This window comes from Haliotis asinina, chromosome 3 (genome assembly GCF_037392515.1).
Source record: "Haliotis asinina isolate JCU_RB_2024 chromosome 3, JCU_Hal_asi_v2, whole genome shotgun sequence".
Classification (NCBI taxonomy): Eukaryota; Metazoa; Mollusca; class Gastropoda; order Lepetellida; family Haliotidae; genus Haliotis; species Haliotis asinina.
Genome location: NC_090282.1, coordinates 45,799,492 through 45,822,356, shown reverse-complemented (window position 1 = coordinate 45,822,356; position 22,865 = coordinate 45,799,492). Strand labels below are relative to the sequence as shown.

The window sequence follows — 22,865 nt, the reverse complement described above, 5'->3', positions numbered from 1 at the left end:
TAGTCTAGGGTATTGTACGGTGACTGTCTCCAGGTACACTGTCACGTTGTACGGTTGCATGAAGGGACGTTAGAAACAGGAATGCCGAACATCTCCAAAATCCAACAATCTGAACTACGTATCTCTCGAAAAAAATCAATCAACGCTTCTAAATATAGTTATCCTCATGACACACAACTGAATGCCCATTGGAAACACGTTAGGTCATAAACCGTAGCAGAACTAAGTAGGCATAAATATCTACAGGTCACTAACCCTATCATTTTCGGCTACAACTGTAGTAATGCCTTCTTTCAAACACAACAAAAGCTCTGGAGAAATCATCAAGTTTCACTTTTCTTATCCACATCTATTGTCAGCTACTGGAGATCGCTGGTCACCTGAGTTACCAATGCCCTACGTCAGTGTGCCTGGGGCTTCTAATGCTTACATTGATACAGACAGAGGTAACAATGCCGTGATTCAAGGGCCCTATGAACAGCTACCTACCTGACCGTAATGATTTTGGTTTGGATGTGTCTGTAATGGTAAGTGTCTATACCAAGGGGATGGAATACGGTGGTTGCAGCTATTCTGATATACGTATATACCCAGGAGATGGTATACACTGGTTATAGCTATTATGATGTGTGTGTATATAACCAGGGGATGGTATACATTGGTTATAATTATTCTGATGTGTGTGTATATAATCAGGGGATGGTATACATATGTTGCAGCTATTCTGGTGTATGTATATACCCAGGGATGGTATACATTGGTTATAACTATTCTGGTGTATGTATATACCCTGGAGATGGTATACATTGGTTGCAACTATTCTGGTGTATGTATATACCCAGGGATGGTATACATTGGTTGCAACTATTCTGGTGTATGTATATAAACAGGGATGGTACACATTGGTTGCAACTATTCTGGTGTATGTATATACACAGGGATGGTACACATTGGTTGCAACTATTCTGGTGTATGTATATACCCAGGGATGGTACACATTGGTTGCAACTATTCTGGTGTATGTATATACCCAGGGATGGTATACATTGGTTGCAACTATTCTGGTGTATGTATATACCCAGGGATGGTACACATTGGTTGCAACTATTCTGGTGTATGTATATACCCAGGGATGGTACACATTGGTTGTAACTATTCTGAAACTCAACAGTGACCTCTAGGTTCGGTAATGAGATATGACGTGAAGCGATACCTGTGTTCAGGACAATGATAAGAAACGCCAATCTTCATTTGGGATGTTATAACTTAATGTTAACTAGAATAACACCAGAAGTCAAGCCCAGCAGCAATTACAATATACACCACAGATGACTAATGCACATATGACCTAAAATAATTAAAGTTGAATACAAAAGGGCAACTTCACGAGTATTTGTACATGTACTAGGCGTGTCTAACCTTAGCTGATACATAATCAGTCAGGTGACAAGTACTACTGAATAGATATGAAACATGACCATAGAAGAAATGACAAAAAATGAAACTAGGCGAATGATAAGCGTAAACGTATGGTAAAAACACTCCCCTGTAGCAAACCTGTTTCCGCTAAACCCGAATGTATATAACTGTGTTATTTAGTGAATGTCCATAACCATGGATCGTCTTGTTAACTGCTACCGACATGTCCACATCTCCCTTTCAGTCTGTTGCACACTTAACTGAACGAGCAGGAGGCAGCAGGTATGACCAGACGGTGTCACACCTATGTCACATCACTCAGTCACGACATATATATCCTACAATGACGCTCTCTGAGATGTGTGTGTCGTCTACAATATGTATGAGCTATGACATCTCGCTTGACCGATATCCGTGTGTATTGACAGTTTCAGGAATTACTGCCATCACGTTATTTCGTCTACAGAACACGCTTCTTCGAGGCCATTTCGGTCTCCAGTGTTTAATGTTACACATCCAAGGGGTAAGAAAAAAATAGCACGGTGACTATTGTGCTTAATGTGAAGTGTATTCACTAAAACAACTCGGAACACAATTTATGCTTGTATTTAACAGTCAGCATACTGAGAGATTATCATTACATTCCAGATTTAAAAACCATGACTTGTTTATTGTGTCAGACAGACAGACAGACAGACACTCCTCCAGGCACTGACAGACACTCCTCCAGGCAATCGAGATTTACACCGTACGTAACCAAATTATCAATATAACGGCCCGTGTTGTATTTGACTGCAGGAAATGGTCCTGTATAACATACACAATCAGCACAACTACCCTCACATGCTTTGTAATCTGCCAACATCGTGGAAGTATGGATCCAAATCTTGAGACTAAATGGTGCATTATCTGCTAACGTATTTGTATATCATTGGCGACGTAATCTGGTCTACAGCAGTGTGTTTTGAAAATTTGACACCATCATCCGTGTTTCTAGCAATCAGCAATGAAGAAGTAGATCTGTACCAGAGACCAAACTGACATAACGTAATCAACAATATTAATGAAATCTGGACAGTTAAATCAAGGTAACATCTTACCTGAAGTAGACTATTATCCATAGTACAATTGTTTTAAACCTCATCGAGCTGTACATACGGTGAGCCATGGCTGCACATGAAGCCAAATGAGCTATTACCAGGACTGCAAAAGCCTTTTAACAAACCTTGCAGCATATTGTATACAATTCAGAACTCAAGCTTAGAGGCTGGTGTATTATCCAGGGATTTTAAGAGCTTTAAATCCGGAAGAACGAGGAACCACTGCCAAACTGTATCCGGTGACCGTTACTGCTTGCCTTAGTCTTCCGGGTAATCGAGAGCCAAAATAAACAGGTGAGTTTGTGTGCACTTCAAAACCTGCTGCTGTTCAAAGATTGTGTGTTACTCATCTCCATCGAAGGTTATTTGAAATCGAATAGATAACAGATGACAGCATGTATTTGTATTTGAAAAAAACACCTAGATTGATCATGTTGGTCGGATGAGACGCCACTGGTCATCTTCTTTGTCTCTCCTCCCTTTACTGTTCCAGAGAAGATGGAACTACTCATTACAGTGAAGATAGCACTTTGGCATTGGTCTGAATTAATTCATCTTAAAGGCATAATAGTGAAAATATTAAAACGAGGTAAACTGATAATAAATATGACATAAATGTATTATAGCATGTTAACACAGTTGTTCAATATACTATCAAACGTGCAGGGACAGTACAATTGCATACAACCACTTACAGCACATATGTAAGATATTCGGCTTTATGCCTTAACGTGTTGTAAAGACTAATGGGGGAAATCTTCCATAGAATAAACATGTTGATTTTAAACAGAAAACTGAGATGTTCAGTACGTAAAAACAGTTCAAAACAATGGTCATCGTCTTTTCACATATGTGTATGTCCCACACTCTCAAGGAGGGATTCTTCCATAGGGCTTTCCATATAGTAGATACGTTGTCAAAGAGGTAAAAACCATATACTCTTGTTAACTGGTATAGAAATGTCATGACTCAGTAATTAATAAGGAATGCGATTACCTTCAAAACATAACATTCTGTTTCAGGTATAGAATTGTTCCCTCCACGAAAGTATTTCTTCACGTGATTTGATCACTTTAAAGCAACGTAGACATACTCGCACACGTGCAGCAGTGCGTATCTCCAGGCCATAACGGCTATTGTTTCAAATAATATCTACCAAATATTTATCCTCAAATGTTACTCTTCGCTCAGCAAAGCAAAACATGCCTTGTGTTGTGACTCTAAATATTGAAAGTGTAAAACGTTGGTGCTTTTTATGGAAGACGCATTCGCAGACCTTAGCACAAACGATCTCCTATTGGCAACAGACGTTACACCAAGCCTTGGCATAAATGACCACATTCTGTTCATGATTTCTAATGTAAAAGTTCCCAAAGTAAACAGCAGGTACCTGGGCCCCTTATCGACAGCCTGGGCTTGCACAATCCGGGAGAACTGTTAGGCAGGTGTTGCAGGGGCATGGTGTATGTCAAGGTTGTGTAGCCAGTCCACAGACCCGTGTTGTTTATTCATACAGTCAACACAATCGACAAGTTGGTTCAGGGTTTAAGTCCTGAGTTAACTCCTTAATGACATTTTGAAACAGCTTTGAAGTTACACGTATGTGTAGTTTTCTTTCTTTTTGCATTATGTTTACATTTAAACACACATACAAACACTGCTGTTGTCTTTGTTGCACAAAAAGAAATAATAAAAAGAAAAATTAAGTCTACAGATCAGTCTTGTTATTGAAGTAATGATACTATATCTCCCTGTGGTTACTGGCATTCAAAGTAACAACAATGGGTTTGTAATTTTTGGAAGAAAAAACAAAGAAATACTCCCCAAAAACAGGCAGTCAACAAACAATCCTTGAAGAGTATTGGCACGTTGATTTCAAAACCGTGCAGCTATTATGTGTTTTTCCTTATAACACACTGTGTGTGCGCACACATGAGAAAAGTTTGTTAGTACTAATTGGAATTGTCACATCAGGGTCTGTATTTAACGTGCCTATCGATCTAGCAATCACGTCTGAAGATACTTTGTTTGGGGTCGAAATATTTCAGGAATTGTCAAACATTCGATACCACGATCTCCGTACATAAATTCTCAAAACAGAAGTCATTATGGACACGGAACCGCATTAAAAGACTGTGTCTTATAGAGTTATTTAATGACGAACAGCTGAATTTTCGTTCTTTTCATACATCGAGTAGTCTCAGTGTCGAACATTGTGAAGTGATGAAGGTTCTCATGTGGGAGGTTTGCAAGTGCAGATGAGACATGTGATGCACGACTGCTGTGTGATGGCCACCTTAATACCACCAGGAATGTCCACTGATTCCTTTGGAGACAACCTGGTTCTACTTGACAAAAGCATGGCCCACATTCCCAGAAGGATCTATTGGTATTACATGGTATTAGCGGAGGTAGTCTGCCTGGTGCATTCTGAAGGAGTCATCTCACGGCTGACAATCACCTGTCTTCATCAGACAGCTATAACTGTACCATCCTATTGCTCTGACGATTAGCGGCGACAAAATATGCAGTTTTAGCATAACGAATCTAACAATGTCAGATAACTTTAAATTTCATTTTCCTTAACCCTGTTGGAAATAACAATAATGGTAGTTGTACTACAAGGTGAAAGGGCTATTTCTGGCTCCAATGGACATTAGTAAACATCTATCTGCTTAATATGTCGGGGGCGCAGGGAACCTTTTTATTCAGTTCTTCTTACGAGTTATAAAGGCTCAACGTTATTTATGCACTGGATCCATTCACAAGCTTCAGTGAATACCTGTAAGAACAAATATTCCATTTCCGGCCACAGCGGTGACCTAAGTGCTAGTGTGTACTTATAGGATATTAAACGAGGTACATAAACCTGATATGAAAGGGGAACGAGTTTTGTATCCTATTTAATATGCACGTTCTAAAAAATGAAATTATCGTTAAAATAAAGAAATATTTTGCGTTCCTATATAGAACCATGTAATTCATCATATGGTGATTGGAATGTCAACCGCTTCACTCAAGGAAAACGTACGCTGCGTAGAGGCAATGTATTTCCTATACGGCGCCTAATCACAAGAAAATAAACAAATTAGGACAGAATCAAACCATAATCAAAATTTAAATCTTTTCAGTTCAGGATTTGTTTTCAAAAGCAGTAATGTAATTCATCAAAACACTTGTGAACTTGACTACGTGACCTATATTTTGCCTGAACGTTAGTCGGCCATCACTGTCGGGCTAGTCGTCATGTTGAGAAGTGTTCACAAAAAAGAAGATTATAGGGAGCATTTAATTAGGATGGGCAAACTCAACAGCAAAGATGAATGTAAATAATAGGGAACTGTATGTCTCAAATAGTTGAGCTTAATGTTCTTCATCGGAGGACGAGTTACTGTAAATAATTGCGCAGGATGCCAGTGACGCCTTCTCATCTCAGCTTAGAATTCCCACTTGTCGACATTCGATGGTTATGTTGAAGACTCCACCGAAAATTGGGTCTGAAAGCATAGCCTACAGCCTCGAACGAAGACGATTTCAAGCCTATTGTGTTCAGATTCTGGGAAGTGCTTTTCACCCCTACATAAGAAACCACGGAGGCATGGCAGTGACAATATGTTTGTGCGGGAGAAAATCATGAATGGAATGAGTGATGAAAGTAGTACCAGTAATGTCAAAGTTCACGTATAAGCCAATCAAATCACTCGAAGGTGTTATGACTCATATGTGTCACAACACTTTGTTATGAAACACCTTTACGAAGTACCACGTGGGTAATAATTACTTATACATTCGAAGCACAATATCCAGTACGTACTTACTTATACATTTCCAGCACGATATCCTGTACGTACCCTAGGGGAACACCACGAATACTGAAACGGAAATCACATGTGACTTCATCTGAAGATAGTTTGACTACTCTATGGACAATATTAGTAGAGCCACTGTGAAACGCTTGAGAAACCAAAACAGTTGTTTATGTAAATAATAAAGAGGAAGCACTATTTAATAGTCCAGGAAATTCTAGCATTTGAATGGTAGAATGGGTATTTTTGGCAAGTAAGACTCTGTGTCGGATAGGACTTTCCAATCTGTTGTTATCTGGTGGACCACAATATCTGATAATTTGTTTAGTGGCAAGTTCTCCTCTACTGTACGAATTTGAATAACGCAGTTTTGCCATTCTCACCTGAAATAGCAACGCCGTATTAGAAGATATTTCTATTTAAACGCTATTACGAAATGTGATCGTGTTTATTGTTCTGTCAGTATTGAGTACATTATCGGCGCCTATTTTGCGGATACCATGCACTTGAGTAGTTTAACACAACGCATGGTGAACACATGCATTTGTGACCATTACACACTAACCATTGCACACTAATGTACCGACAAGGAAAAGTCAACTTGCTGGATAAACTACCCTTGAGAGACTTTAATAATGAGCATTTAACCATCTACAATCAAGCTTGCTTACATCATTGTGTAAGATCTGATCTGCTTTAACAATTCCTTACATTTTAAAATTGCTCAGGCTTTCATGACGATCTGTCCAAGACGATTTATTAATAGACTACGTGTATCACCTTGGTTACAAGTACACTGGAATGGCAGAATTGTATTGACGGTAGCCTGGCAACATTTCGAATCCATGAACAGGGATGACAAATACTCTCGAGATTGGCGTATCTTCTTACTGCCAAAAGCAGCTGTCGTTTGTCATACTAATGGATAGAATGTTCAACAACCAAAATATTGTTTTGACATACCCTTTGTCTGGTAAACATGATTACCTTTAACATATGAGATGTGATCTCGGGAAACGGAACAATTGATTTTAGTTGTTCAGTCAAGGCATATGATTCCTTAGTGTAACAAAAGACATGTTAAACTTTACAAATTCAGTGGCAGGTTCCGATGGATGTGTAAGTTAATTAATGTGAGTATTACATTAATCGCTTCTCCTTGGAGTATCGAGTAAAGTCCATTACATGTACTTGAAATTATACACGTACGGCATATAGTAGAACCTCGAAAGGTAACATTTCACAATGGAGCCCATTGTTTCATTTTCAATAGTGGCTCTACCTGCAACTTCTCAATTTCCCAAGTCTAAATAAATCAATATAACACGCATTCGTCGGAGTAATTATGTGTCTAAAACATTTGTAATTCGTGCGAAGCTCTATTTTCCTAGCTGTGAGAACAGTGAGATGGCAGTTTGGATTTATACATGTTGCAAAACATATTTAGACTGGACTCAAGCTTCAACTCAGCAGAAAATGTCTACACACAATGTAGTTCTACAGACAGTTTCACACGATTCGATTGGATCATATGTTAGATGCTTAAAAGAACCTATGATGGAACAGATGGAAGACCGAAAGGACACTTAGCTGCTTGACCGTCCTGGGGACAGTCCTTACCTCAACCTCCGTTTCCTAGGACACCCCATTAAAATGTATGGGTTAATTCTCATCTTGACATTGACTGCATCTCAGACAGATACCTGTGAAGAGACACTGTGGAAAACCACTGTAGCTTCTAAATCCATGTGAACTACGAGCTAATATAGAGATATGACTTTCTCACAATTACATGTCACAATCTACATTCTCAAACACCATACATATAATCATCAAGTAATTTCAGGTCGTAAACTGCGATGATTCACCGGAGAGGTAAAATGACAAAACACCTGCACCCGCCAGCCCCACAATGAGAGCGGTTAAACCTTCATTTTGTTGACCTACATACCTTATGAATTTGACCATCCATAAAGACCAGCAAGGTATGATAAACTGTTGAAGACAGAGGAAGTAAATTCCCCGCATAAATGTTTACACGATAAACAGACCATAGTCGAGAAGCAAATTGGAACAAGTGATAGTGTGACGGCCACTGGTGTCAGCATGCATGCATACAGCAGAGACTGCTGTCGGCAACTAACTGGGGGTTTCACAATACAGCAGATCTAGACGTCGGCTCCTTCCTGAGATTTTGTTTCTTATCCTTTTCCTGTTCTGGTCCGACGGTCATCCCATGGTGTTAATACTTCCGTGTATACCATTTAACTGAGGATGTTTACTGGAGATTACGACTTCGCAAACAATGGGCACCTCCAGTGTTTCTACATAGCTGGTATTCCTTGGGATGTACGTAACAAATATAAACTGCAAGAATAGCTGGGACAGATGGTATGTTGGCCTTGTCGGAAAGATTTAACGTGATCTATCTTTCCCTTTAAGTACAACCACTTACTATTCTATGTTTCCATCTCAAATGCACTCGAATACGCACAGCCCACATGCATGTGACATTATAACCATCTTATCATGGCTTGCCATGTGACGCTAGCGTTGAAAGTATGGGATGTGTTGTTAGCAGAAGTGTAATGACTGTCTGTTTATCTCCAGAATAATTGGCAATATAGATGTTTCCATAAACCATTGATGAAATTTGTAGACAAAAGCGTCAACCACCAACTAAAAGGTATACTTTCTGTGGAGCACCACTCGATAACTTCTGTGACACCATAATGACTGGGTTGGGTGGTATTCACCTCACGTGACCCCACTGGTAGATGAAGACAACAATGCATCGCGTCACGCATGGCCAGGTTAACAGTTTACCAACAACGCCCCCGTAATACCGCTGCCTCAGGCTACGATTGAACTAATGAACACATCTGACTGATGGGTGGCGAAATATCTCGTAATAACAGCAGAAGTTACGAAATCATTCTCTGCTTCGCTTGGTCATTGATCCTGGGAGCGTTTTTACAGATAACAAACGGGAAGATTTACAGGTCATGTGGCCATTTAATAGGAGATAAAACGTGTCAACAAATGTAGCACGAAATGAAAAAATAATGACTGTTGTGTATCGACTGTGTACGACAGGTGTGAATGGAGCATATGGACCATGAACTGGCCAGGGATTCATCTTACAGCTGAAACAATCGCGATACATGTTACAGTCGTACTCCAGCTATGTGTTGTTTTTGATGGTACATTGATTTCCGGCTGAACACCCTTTGTTGAACAGGTGGATGTTTGTGTATCAGTAGAGATGGTGCTTTCAACTTCATTGTATTTCCTTAAAATGCAACATTTGGGCACGGAGGTTTAATCACCTAGAAAGCATCAAAATGTAGAAAGGAAATGCTGGCTTCATAATGAAAGATGCGTGACGGACTATCAAACTTATGGTTACGCATGTTCCATGCCCTGGGATGTAAACATGTCACACCAACACGCATCGTAGACCTTGACACAGATAGTGCTTCAACAGTCATTTCAGATGACCACAGGCCATACCTAATCTGCACACATGATCACATTGACAACGTATCAGCCAGATAATCACGTCAATTATTGATATCATCTTTCATCGGCGGTTGCAGGATACCACCAGTCGCCCTCTGGTCCAACTATGCTTGGAATCCAGTCGTCTGGGACAGTAACAAGAAACAGTGTGTCCCTTTTCACAGCAAGAATGCAAGCTACAATAAGGCATTGTGACAGAATATGTCGCCAGCTGGTCAATATGCCTTTTATGGTATAGTCTAGGGTATTGTACGGTGACTGTCTCCAGGTACACTGTCACGTTGTACGGTTGCATGAAGGGACGTTAGAAACAGGAATGCCGAACATCTCCAAAATCCAACAATCTGAACTACGTATCTCTCGAAAAAAATCAATCAACGCTTCTAAATATAGTTATCCTCATGACACACAACTGAATGCCCATTGGAAACACGTTAGGTCATAAACCGTAGCAGAACTAAGTAGGCATAAATATCTACAGGTCACTAACCCTATCATTTTCGGCTACAACTGTAGTAATGCCTTCTTTCAAACACAACAAAAGCTCTGGAGAAATCATCAAGTTTCACTTTTCTTATCCACATCTATTGTCAGCTACTGGAGATCGCTGGTCACCTGAGTTACCAATGCCCTACGTCAGTGTGCCTGGGGCTTCTAATGCTTACATTGATACAGACAGAGGTAACAATGCCGTGATTCAAGGGCCCTATGAACAGCTACCTACCTGACCGTAATGATTTTGGTTTGGATGTGTCTGTAATGGTAAGTGTCTATACCAAGGGGATGGAATACGGTGGTTGCAGCTATTCTGATATACGTATATACCCAGGAGATGGTATACACTGGTTATAGCTATTATGATGTGTGTGTATATAACCAGGGGATGGTATACATTGGTTATAATTATTCTGATGTGTGTGTATATAATCAGGGGATGGTATACATATGTTGCAGCTATTCTGGTGTATGTATATACCCAGGGATGGTATACATTGGTTATAACTATTCTGGTGTATGTATATACCCAGGGATGGTATACATTGGTTGCAACTATTCTGGTGTATGTATATACCCAGGGATGGTACACATTGGTTGCAACTATTCTGGTGTATGTATATACCCAGGGATGGTACACATTGGTTGCAACTATTCTGGTGTATGTATATACCCAGGGATGGTACACATTAGTTGCAACTATTCTGGTGTATGTATATACCCAGGGATGGTACACATTGGTTGCAACTATTCTGGTGTATGTATATACCCAGGGATGGTACACATTGGTTGCAACTATTCTGGTGTATGTATATACCCAGGGATGGTACACATTGGTTGCAACTATTCTGGTGTATGTATATACCCAGGGATGGTACACATTGGTTGCGGCTATTCTTGATATGCGTATATGTACCCAGGTGATGGTATAAAATGGTTGCAGATATTGCTATATACGTATATATACCAAGGGGGTGGTATTCAGCGGTTTGCAGCTTTCCTGACATACGTATTTAACATGGGGACGGTATTCAGTGGATGTAAATATTCTGACATAGAGTGTGTCTGTACGTCAGTGGGTGTGTTTTCCGGCCGGGATCGGTTGAGAGTCACTATCCGGTGACAGACGAAGTACAACTGATTACACAGTACGTATTAAAGATCCACGTGCATTCCTTATAGATGTGATGAAAGTCATGCAGACAGAAGGTTTGCTCTCAGTAAGATAATACTAAGTAATCAGACGTTAGCATTGCCATCTACACACCTTTATAAAAGAAACAACACTTCAACGAATATGGTAACATTATCTGTGTGTTGCATAGCAGGATTAACATAAGATAAAGATATTCATTACAATAGTTACAATAAACTTTAAACAGTGTGTGACCTATTTCAACTGTTCGGAACAACTCGAGTGCAATAAAATCGCCCCATTGTGCACTCCATCAGGACAAGTACATGGACGTCCCATTGTTACTTTCATGTACGAATATCGCGTGTTAGTGACTGTGCCTGTGTCGCTCTGTCTTTGTTCGTCGCACTACACATACAAAATCAGACCAAGTCTTGGTCTAATATACACTTCGCCTTTTACGATGATCCACCACGAAAGCTGCTGAAAGAATTTCAATTAACAAGCAAAACTTTTGCAGTCGCGTCGGCCATATTTGGCAATGTCGGTCATTCACACAGAACATTGTTACTAAATACATTGTGTTTTAGACCAGCCGTTATAGGCAACATCTGCCGGGGCGTGGCATACCATCCCACAGTGTGGTTAAATGTCATAAATTAGTATTCTGTACTGTCTACGCATGATAAATTCACATTAATAACAATGTATGATCAAGTAGGACGCACATAAAACAGAAGTAGATCTGACCGGTAAGTGAGTGAGTGAGTGAGTGAGTTGTGTTTCACACAACAATATCACGACGGGGGACACCCAAAATTGAGCTTCTCACATTGTACCTATGTGAGGAATTCCTCACGGGCATTTGTCTTTATCGAGACTAGCAATGCTTTAATCACGAGGCTACTCAACTGTCCTTTGACAGGTAAGACGCACATGTAGCACTCAATGAATCTGACAGGTAAGACGCACACGTACCAGTCAATGGATCTGACAGTTAGGACTTTCATGTAACAGTCAGTGGATCTGACAGGTAGGACGTACATGTAACTGTCAAAGGATCTGACAGATAGGACGCACATGTAACTGTCAATGGATCTGACAGGTAGGACGCACATGTAACAGTCAAAGGATTGTTGGGGGATCGTACACAACACGTGTACAACACGTACACGTAATTCCAGGTCAGCTGGTAGATGCAGCCGGACAGCTGGATGAGTGGATTATAAGAAAGCTGACCTCAACCTGACATATAATAACTGTTTACTTCCAACCACCTCGGATCAATTTCTTTGTCCTTGTCTTTGAAACATCGGTTATATATTGAATGTTGGGATGGTATCGATCGGAATCAGCTACTCTGAGCAGCGTGTGCCATGTTTACGTTTCGGTCAAATTGTTTGACAATGTCAAGATAGATGTCTTTCATTTTCAACAACATACCTTGGAGACACGTGAGATACAAATCTGTTATGTATACCAAATGAAATAGTCAAGACAAGAACACTTCCTAATGTTTGTTACAAAACGAACGAATGCCATCCGATACAATTCTACAACTGCCTACATATAGATATCTATGCAGCACAGTTATGCATGAAATCTGTACACGTGAGTCTGTTCAATCACATATCTGAAACTAATCTCTGATTAGTTAGTTTAGAGTATACCTACCCTTCATCTTTTGCATATGTTTTCATATATTTAACAAAGATGTAGGAGAGATGTCGCGCGCACACACACACACACACACACTTTCGTCATTTCTCGTGCTACTCTTCAACTATAACGGTGAGATGAACTTACATTGAGCAACAGCAGTTGAAAGTTTTACATCCCCAAACACCGTTTCGGTCTCCACCGGTTTTCCCTATGTGTTCCTTATTACTATTACGCCAGCCAGTGAATCGACTTCAGTGGGACAGACAATACATTATTAAAAGCTACAGCCCGACCAAGCTGAGATGTAAGCGAGCTCCATATCTTTTCGATATCAAACAAATGATATACAATGATAATGATAAAGGGCACTTTTGACGGAGGGTTTTATACCCGTGGTTGTTATTTCTACCATGTAATATTATTCATAATAGATGTATAAATTAATTTGAAATTCCTCATAGCTGACAGACTCGTGATCCCGGTCGGACTGATTCGGAATAAATAAGGCCTCCGTGACAAAGAAGTTAGAATTTCACGCGGGATAACAAAGCTTTTAATCGCATGAGGATTCTTTTTAATTGTAGCGGTCATGTTGGGATAATTGCCTTGAATTGTCTGGTGTTACACATCTAATTTCATGATGAATCGGGACTGGAGAAACGATACGGACACAGGAATAATGGTTTAGCTGTGAGTCATCATTCTTCTCAACACCCGCAACACAAACTATCTCTTACACGAGCGAGACACTCAGGCGATATAAATACAATAACGTTCAAGGAAAAAACATTGGTACACCAAAGTGTTTTACAATGAGTAAAATTCTGTTATTACTTCTGTCATTTCATCTGTAGGCATATATGGCTTTCGCTTTAGTATTTCTATGCACAAACGTCATCTAAGCACGGAAGCGATCCTCTCATACCATGACACTTAGGATGACAAAATTCAACGCACCTTGTCATTGTCACAAATGACTGCAAATGATATAAATAATGACGACCAAAACGGCTTCCCTGCTGCACCCCTTTCCATAACTGACACTTCAGTGTGTTTGATCGAACCATTCAAATATTTTGTTGCCGAGAGTTGAACTTTAAGGACAACCAGTTCATAGTTCTCCAAGCAGCGTTGTCCCAACTCAGGATGACTACCAGGGGCAGTCATACAGATGGGCAGTGGCATTCGTGTTTGGCGGTTGAACCGCATGTCAGTCAATTCTTTGTTGCCTTTAAACAAAGTGGCCGGATAACGAACACTGAGGACATTTGGCTTAAGACATTTGCTTGTAGATTTGAGTAATATTTGATTTGTTCGAGATATAAACACTGTGGCTTATGACAAAGAAAATGGTGTTTAAACCAACGACCAGAGATTGTAAAGTATAGCAGACTGGGATCAGTCACAGTATATATTTAAATGGAAGGCAAGGAAAGATTACTCTTGAGCAAATATACTTCCCTCAGTTGGGAAATACAATAAAAACATTCACACAATAAACCATGAAGTCGGAAAAGGAAGCCATATCACATAAATTCAAAACATAGCGGACCGCCACAATTGTATAATAGATATTTTACGCAAAAAAGAAAAAAACATAGAAAATCGGACGTTCAGCCGAAGACCGACCATGGTGTAGTATAAAAGACTTGTCCCTGTGAGTGTCACCTGTACATTCTTCTGTAATGACAAATCCCCATATGATATTCAGCCTCTCAATAGTTATCCGTTGCGTGTCTGCCTCACACAGTCCCTTTATCTTTTCAAAACGCATTAGGGTGTGGCGTTTCATGGACCCCCTAATACTTTTATTGGAAGTCATTGTCAACATTTAGGCTCTAGAAAGGACCTTCTCCCACGAAAAGGTTTACTTGACCCAGATCTTTAGTGTTTTTGGAAGATGACTTACTGGCCATGTTAGGGGAAGCAATGCAGAGCCAAAGAAATATTATTGAAATGTTGCTTCTATAAACGTTTGCTGTGTACCTCTGTATTCGAATTGTCGGAAAGAGATTGAGTTTTATATATACTTAATTCTTTTTTCATTTATACACTTATACACTCATGACGAATGTACAGTTATTTGTTATGAGTTCTAGAAAGGTTTTAAGTTACCAAACCTTGAAATGTCGAATGAAATTAATGTCACAGCCCATTAAATATGCCGTAAAATGACAATTGACAGGTAATGGGGGAAACATAAAATGCAATCAGACGTTTTCATTTCTCGCTATCGAATGCAACATGACGCAAATCGCAGGTGTCACATGCTGCTCCAGTCGATAGCACGGGTCAGACGACAGGGCCTGGCACAAAGGATAGCATTTAGCAGTATCAGACCAGTGTATAACATACCCTTTCGTAATAACATATCTCTGTTAGGAAGAAATATACAGTATGTATACTGGAAAGAAACAACGTACCTCTGTTTGTCTGCCATCGTTTGTTTAACTCCGAGGTTCAAGTCATAGGACTATAAGCCAGGCGGGGGTGCATTAGGAAAGTCGATGTCAGCACTCCCAGTTCATATATACAATTTCCAAGTTCATATTGTATCCTGATTGTGGATTCCCTTCAAAATTAATCCGGAACTGAGCTGTGCCCCTTGACCCGTCTGCCTCCCGACTTAAACGCGGCAGACAACAAAACTCACTGACTGCCAGCCATCTGCCTGCCTGTCAAACACTGTATCGCATTGTTAGGACGAGTTAGCTCCCTTCGTAAACAATGCCTCGCTCCCCCGGTGTAGCGTGTTTTCTTACTGCGGCCTGACTGTCAATGCCGCGAAGGCTAAAGACATATCGAATTTATCACTGACATTGTTTACTGCAAGTACGACAGTAATGATTACTTTCGATATTGTCAAGTCAGAAAGTACGTAGGTCTTTCTTCAATAAAACATGAATTTGATGTCAGAAATGAGTCACACTATGCATAGTAATCCATCATCTGACTTGGCGCATAATTACTTGATAAAACGAATGGTCGATAGATTATTGATATGTCAGGGGATATATTGATACATCCCTAGAAGCCAAACTTCCGATGTGTCAAAATACAGCGTGGGTGATTATGATTTATTATTTATTAATACTAGTATACATTAATATAACGTGGCTCCAGGGGAACATCTTACACAGCTGCACTTCCACACAAAACATAAGAAAGAAGTATGTGCCTTTAGTACTGTTGTATTGACGAATACGAGTACATGTGACCTGACGTAACACATCCACCGTGACCTGTCTCTGTGTTTTACCAGTGATTAAATCCGACCTCTAGATCTACTCCCCAATACCTCAGCCACACACATACACACACATTGAACAGGGCTTAAATTGTCATTTACTGAAGACGAACGAAACATTTACGTTTCCAAGCATAATACACACATGTAGGATCGAGGCAGGTAAACACATAATTTGTTTTCTGTCCACAGTTTCCCCATTGTTCCAACGTCTAACTGCATGATGCCTGATCTCTTCCCACACCCCAATTATCAGACTCGGAAAAATGGTATTCATGACAATAAGGAAATTACGTTACTGAGAAAATTTTGAAAATTTGATTAATTCTTTAAACAGAAGAATTATTTCTAAAGTGGTGACTTCAGTAGCTGCCATGAAGAAGTCATATGAAATATGTCCAAATCACGGTTGATAACCTCCACGGCTGTCATTGATGAGACCATTGGCAAGAATTGCTGCCCCGGTATTATAATGGAACTAAGCTAAGGCTAGACCGCAATGCACGTTCCTTTGTCACAACGTTAATGTAATTATTGTCTATATGTTGCTGTCAGCATACGTTGGTTGTGACACCTGTTCATCTGTTACAAGTTACATACAAGGACGAGTGTTTATTATTGATCGAAAACTGTTATCTGAAATATACGGCCTCACCCAGATGTTTGATAAGCTGATAAGGTCCGCGTGAATAATGCAGATAAGCATACAGCACGGATTTGTATACGAAGGGAGGTTACTAGTGCAGGGGAAGATCCACTGGCGTCACATGGTCCATCACTACGGGTTACTAAAGTCTTATTGGAGCTTCAAGTAAGGGGTATAAACGTAACGTTTATGCAAACATGTTTAACAGTCAACATCAGGAGAGTCGTTTTGTAGAGGGTCTTGTTTTGTGCGTGTGAAGGGTTGGGTAAATGATCGCGCCAGTTGTGGTAATGATTAGTGAGTGCAGAGTTAGTGAGTGTACTGTGGTCAGTCCTCACAACCATGTTACAGCTCATAACATAGCCCAAGTCCACCTCGTTTATAAAACACACCTTCGTGGTATGGACGGTTTGAATTTTGAATTTGATACCACTGAATGCGATTGGTGTACGACAGATAACCCAGAATACCCATGGGCTGAACCTCGTGTTTCTTGTCGTATCCATGCGTTGGGCTGAACCTCGTGTTTCTTGTCATATCCATGCGTTGGGCTGAACCATGTGTTTCTTGTCATATCCATGCGTTGGGCTGAGCCATGTGTTTCTTGTCATACTGGGTATAATTTCCGATCTGAATGTTTTATACGTAATATCTTATAATAACAATACCTATTACCATGAATAGTGGAGCATTGTATTCAAGTTGCGTTGAGCTGTACTTAATTCTGAATCCGCACTGCACGAAACTGACAACAGACCTGACAACGGACGTCTCGCTGCCCCAGAGGTCAGCCCATCCATCCACTGGTGCAGCTCCTTGGGGAGTGAACATGCTTTCAACACTGAGATGTTGCTTGAAGGTGACCAACCGAGGTGTGTTCTCTCCGCACATTGCAGATCCCTGCAGACACGCAGTCTAAACCCCATCTTTTAACTGATGGTTTTCCCATGTTTGACCATGTGGTATCTGTGGCTTGGTTTGTGGTCTAATATGGAGACAGCTGTACGTGATGAGAAAGGGGGCATGGATAAACTTGCTCATCACTACCAGCGTAACCACATGCACGACCCGAGTTGCCAATAGTTGCGGAAGGAATATCAATTTCCGTGTTCTTTACTGTTGCTTCTAATGATATGTTGGCTGTCTGCATTGTACAGTGGCAGCCCACGACCAACCTATCTTGGGTTGTAACATTTATGGATGACTGAACTGGTGTTTAAAAGTTGCATGACCACTGGGCTTTACCGCAGCATGGCAGGAGTGCTGGCAAGTGTGGCATAACCGTGACAATGTGGGCTGAAGAATCAGTGATGTAACTATTGGATACTCCAGTGAAAACTCCCAGATGCGTGTTAACATAGACAGAACTTCTGCAAGTCTCTGGTAAGGAATTCTGCCGTTCTAACGGATGTAGATAAAGCTGACATGTGCCACAGGCTGCCTAATGATGTGGAGAGTTTCAGGGCACAAATAAATAGTAACCTTTGAATCTGTATGTCATATCCTGAGAACAAAAAATCGTGCAGAATGCAAACTTCACATACAATGTAATTATCTACCTTCTGTCATATTGCTTAGTAAGTGAGTGAGTATGGGTTTATGCTGCTTTTAGCGATATTTCAGCAATATCACGGCGGGTGACACCAGAAATGGGCTTCACACACTGTACCCGTGTGGGAAATCGAAGGCATGTCCTCGGCGTGTAGAGCGAGCGCTTTAACTACAAGGCCACCCCACCGCGCCATGAAGCAAAGGATTTTATGTTCGCTCCTTTGCCCCTTGGGTCCCTGCAGCTATTTGAGAGAAAGTTAACCCTTGCACTCAGTAATGCAATGGTGCAAACGTGGTCATAACAAAAATGTTAAGTAAAACTTGACGAACAAACGGAGTTGTGGGTGGTCCTCAATACTACACAAGACGAGAGAAAACTTGACGTTTCCCACTGGGCGTCAATCAGAAGGTGTACCGTAGCCCGAAAGAGTTACTTCCCTTATCAAGTTACGACAACGTGTTTGAAAGGGAGAATCATGCTTTATTCCATTCATATACACACATGGGATACCGGTTTCAAAATTAGTTAACATATTTATGCACTATTATTTAAAGCAGGTATGCATGCGAAGTACATGATATAGTCAATCTAAGTCTGGGAGTCCCTTCTCACATCACATCAATACCGCCAGCAGATATAATTTGCTAGTGTATAATAGCGTATACGAACCTGGCAAACAAAGCACTAAGTCAAAGGCAGAAACAAAAGACAAGAGAAAAGACCCGTTCACTGGCTAGTATCTCACTGTAGGCACACATCAACAGAACATATTGAGCACAATCGTCAGTGTGATGCTAAATGACAGCAATCATTGGTACGAGCACATTTACAAAACAATTCTGTCCTTTATTTTCTGACAAGAATTTTTAGAACAATACTCAGCTTATGTAGCCCCAGAAAACAACAACGCTCGACAATTCGTTTATTAAGATTATCAAAGTAAACATCCTCTTATGTCTTTATGTCTTGCATATTCCGCATTTGTTAGTGTGGAATGGACGTCGACTATTCAAAAAGTTAGACCGATAACAAATTGTAGTGTTACGACCTAGCGTGGTATACTTTGTCTATGAAACATGGGACACAATGACTTGTACACGTATCACAGCTATCAACACGCACAATTACACAATATTACAGACACGACTTAATTATTCCCATAAACAGGTACCCAATTGCCTCACACGTTGTACAACGTGCTTCGTGAAACAGATAGTGAATACCAGTTTAGATTCCCGTTTACCGAACTGTGAACTGACAGAGAGCAAAAGCGTTCAGTTGGATGTTTATCCAGTGTATTACTCTGAATAAACATTACGCACACCTTAGGAATTAGTCGTTTCATACACAATTAATCATTAGTTCAAAACGATTTCTTCAAACTCAAGCAAGAGAAATATTCAATGGTACGTACGTACCAATGGTGTCCACTATGACATTAACGTGAATGCTCGTATCTCAGATGTCCTCTATGACGTTTGTGTGAATGTAAGTACCCAAAACATCAACTGTTACATTTATGTGAATGCACGTACCTCGGACGTCCATTATAACGTTTACGTGAATGCACGTATCACAGCCGCTCACTGTGACGTTCAGGTGAATGCAATTACCCGTAAAGTCCACTATGACGTTTATGCGAATGCAGGTACCCGTGACGTCCACTATGACGTTTACCTGATTGTACTTCAGACGTTCATTATGACGTTTACGTGAATGGAAGTACTTCAGATGCAGACGGTCATTAAGACGTTTACGTGAATGCATATAGCCGCGAAGCCCACTATAACGTTTACGTGAATGCAAGTACCTCAGCGGTTCATTATTACGTTTACGTGAAAGCACGTATTTCAAACTTCGTTATGACGTTTATGTGAATGCACGTACATCAGGCGTTCATTATGACGTTTACGTGAATGCGCGCACTACAGACGGCCATCATGAGAGTCACCATAACGTATGTCACCATTTGCAGGGTTGTAAAAAAGACCCGATATTTAAGTGAGCAAAGTGAGTGTTAAGTGGAAAAAGAGGGCCTAAAGACATTGGAACGTTTTCAACATTCTACTCTACTATACTGATACGCGTCTCATTATGTCTTTTGCTAGGGTGTCAAAACTATTTCTCGACACAGCTCTGACGTCATCTTCCCAGTTGTCATGGGTTATAAGAGCTTACTTCGTGTTCGAGTGAAGATTGTCAATGAGAAGGAGAATTATATGAGGTTTGAAGGATTTGAAACCCACATTCATGGAGTACCCATTGTAACAACTGATTTGTGCAGTGGCCCATTGTCGTAATGAAAGGGCACACCTTTTCTCACCTTCCAATGGCTCAGTATTTAATTTCCTCCCAAATGAATGAGTTATTCCGTAATGGAAGGTCTGGAACCCATCGGTCGTCCCCGTAACTGTAGTGTTCTCTGAGAATTATTATCTCGCCATGTGACCTAACTGTACAGACGTTCCTGGAACAGATAAGACATCACACCAAAAGGCGACTGAAAGCGCATAACAATCGTCTTTCACCAGCTGAAGTTACACTTTCACTGAATTTCACTTGCAGCACATACCAGCCGTCATTATTCACCACCTACAGTTTCATGTTCATTCACTTATAGCGCATAACAACCGTCATTTACCAGCTGTAGCAACCTACACATTCACAAATATCCACACATACGACGTTGTGTACCAGCTGAAGTAACCTATACATTCACATATATCCAAGTGTACGACGTTGTGACCCAGCTGCAGTAACCTACACATTCACAAATATCCACACATACGACGTTGTGTACCAGCTGAAGTAACCTATACATTCACATATATCCAAGTGTACGACGTTGTGACCCAGCTGCAGTAACCTACACATTCACAAATATCCACACATACGACGTTGAGTACCAGCTGAAGTAACCTATACATTCACTTATATCCAAGCGTACGACGTTGTGACCCAGCTGCAGTAACCTACACATTCACAAATATCCACACATACGACGTTGTGTACCAGCTGAAGTAACCTATACATTCACTTATATCCAAGTGTACGACGTTGTGACCCAGCTGCAGTAACCTACACATTCACAAATATCCACACATACGACGTTGTGTACCAGCTAAAGTAACCTATACATTCACTTATATCCAAGTGTACGACGTTGTGACCCAGCTGCAGTAACCTACACATTCACAAATATCCACACATACGACGTTGTGTACCAGCTAAAGTAACCTATGCATTCACTTATATCCAAGTGTACGACGTTGTGACCCAGCTGCAGTAACCTACACATTCACAAATATCCACACATACGACGTTGTGTACCAGCTGAAGTAACCTATACATTCACTTATATCCAAGCGTACGACGTTGTGACCCAGCTGCAGTAACCTACACATTCACAAATATCCACACATACGACGTTGTGTACCAGCTAAAGTAACCTATGCATTCACTTACATCCAAGTGTACGACGTTGGGACCCAGCTGCAGTAACCTACACATTCACAAATATCCACGTGTGCGACGTTGTGTACCAGCTGTAGTAATCTATACATTCACTTATATCCAAGTGTACGACGTTGGGACCCAGCTGCAGTAACCTACACATTCACAAATATCCACACATACGACGTTGTGTACCAGCTGAAGTAACCTATACATTCACTTATATCCAAGCGTACGACGTTGTGACCCAGCTGCAGTAACCTACACATTCACAAATATCCACACATACGACGTTGTGTACCAGCTAAAGTAACCTATGCATTCACTTATATCCAAGTGTACGACGTTGGGACCCAGCTGCAGTAACCTACACATTCACAAATATCCACGTGTGCGACGTTGTGTACCAGCTGTAGTAATCTATACATTCACTTATATCCAAGTGTACGACGTTGGGACCCAGCTGTAGTAACCTACACATTCACAAATATCCACACATACGATGTTGTAACCAGCTGAAGTAACCTACACATTCACAAATATCCACACATACGACGTTGTGTACCAGCTGTAGTAATCTATACATTCACTTATATCCAAGCGTACGACGTTGTGACCCAGCTGCAGTAACCTACACATTCACAAATATCCACACATACGACGTTGTGTACCAGCTAAAGTAACCTATACATTCACTTATATCCAAGCGTACGACGTTGTGACCCAGCTGCAGTAACCTACACATTCACAAATATCCACACATACGACGTTGTGTACCAGCTAAAGTAACCTATGCATTCACTTATATCCAAGTGTACGACGTTGTGA

The 22,865-nt window shown here is 40.6% G+C and overlaps 1 protein-coding gene across 5 annotated transcripts in view; it reads right to left on the bottom strand.

The window, feature by feature from the left end:
• Positions 1 to 15,886, bottom strand: part of LOC137278116 (uncharacterized) — a 39,066-nt gene extending 23,180 nt beyond the window's left edge. The window contains exons 1-2 of one of the 5 annotated variants that reach the window (XM_067810243.1): positions 15,563 to 15,594; positions 6,338 to 6,391 (exon numbers count right to left, since the gene is read on the bottom strand). In XM_067810243.1, the coding sequence (XP_067666344.1) occupies positions 6,338 to 6,391; positions 15,563 to 15,579 (71 nt within the window). In that variant the 5' untranslated portion in view covers positions 15,580 to 15,594. Of the gene's footprint in view, positions 1 to 6,337; positions 6,392 to 7,945; positions 7,990 to 8,276; positions 8,383 to 13,283; positions 13,401 to 15,562 lie in introns of those variants that run through there. The other 4 variants (XM_067810240.1, XM_067810242.1, XM_067810248.1 and 1 more) reach the window with 4 other exon arrangements.
• Between the last annotated feature and the right edge of the window lie 6,979 nt (positions 15,887 to 22,865).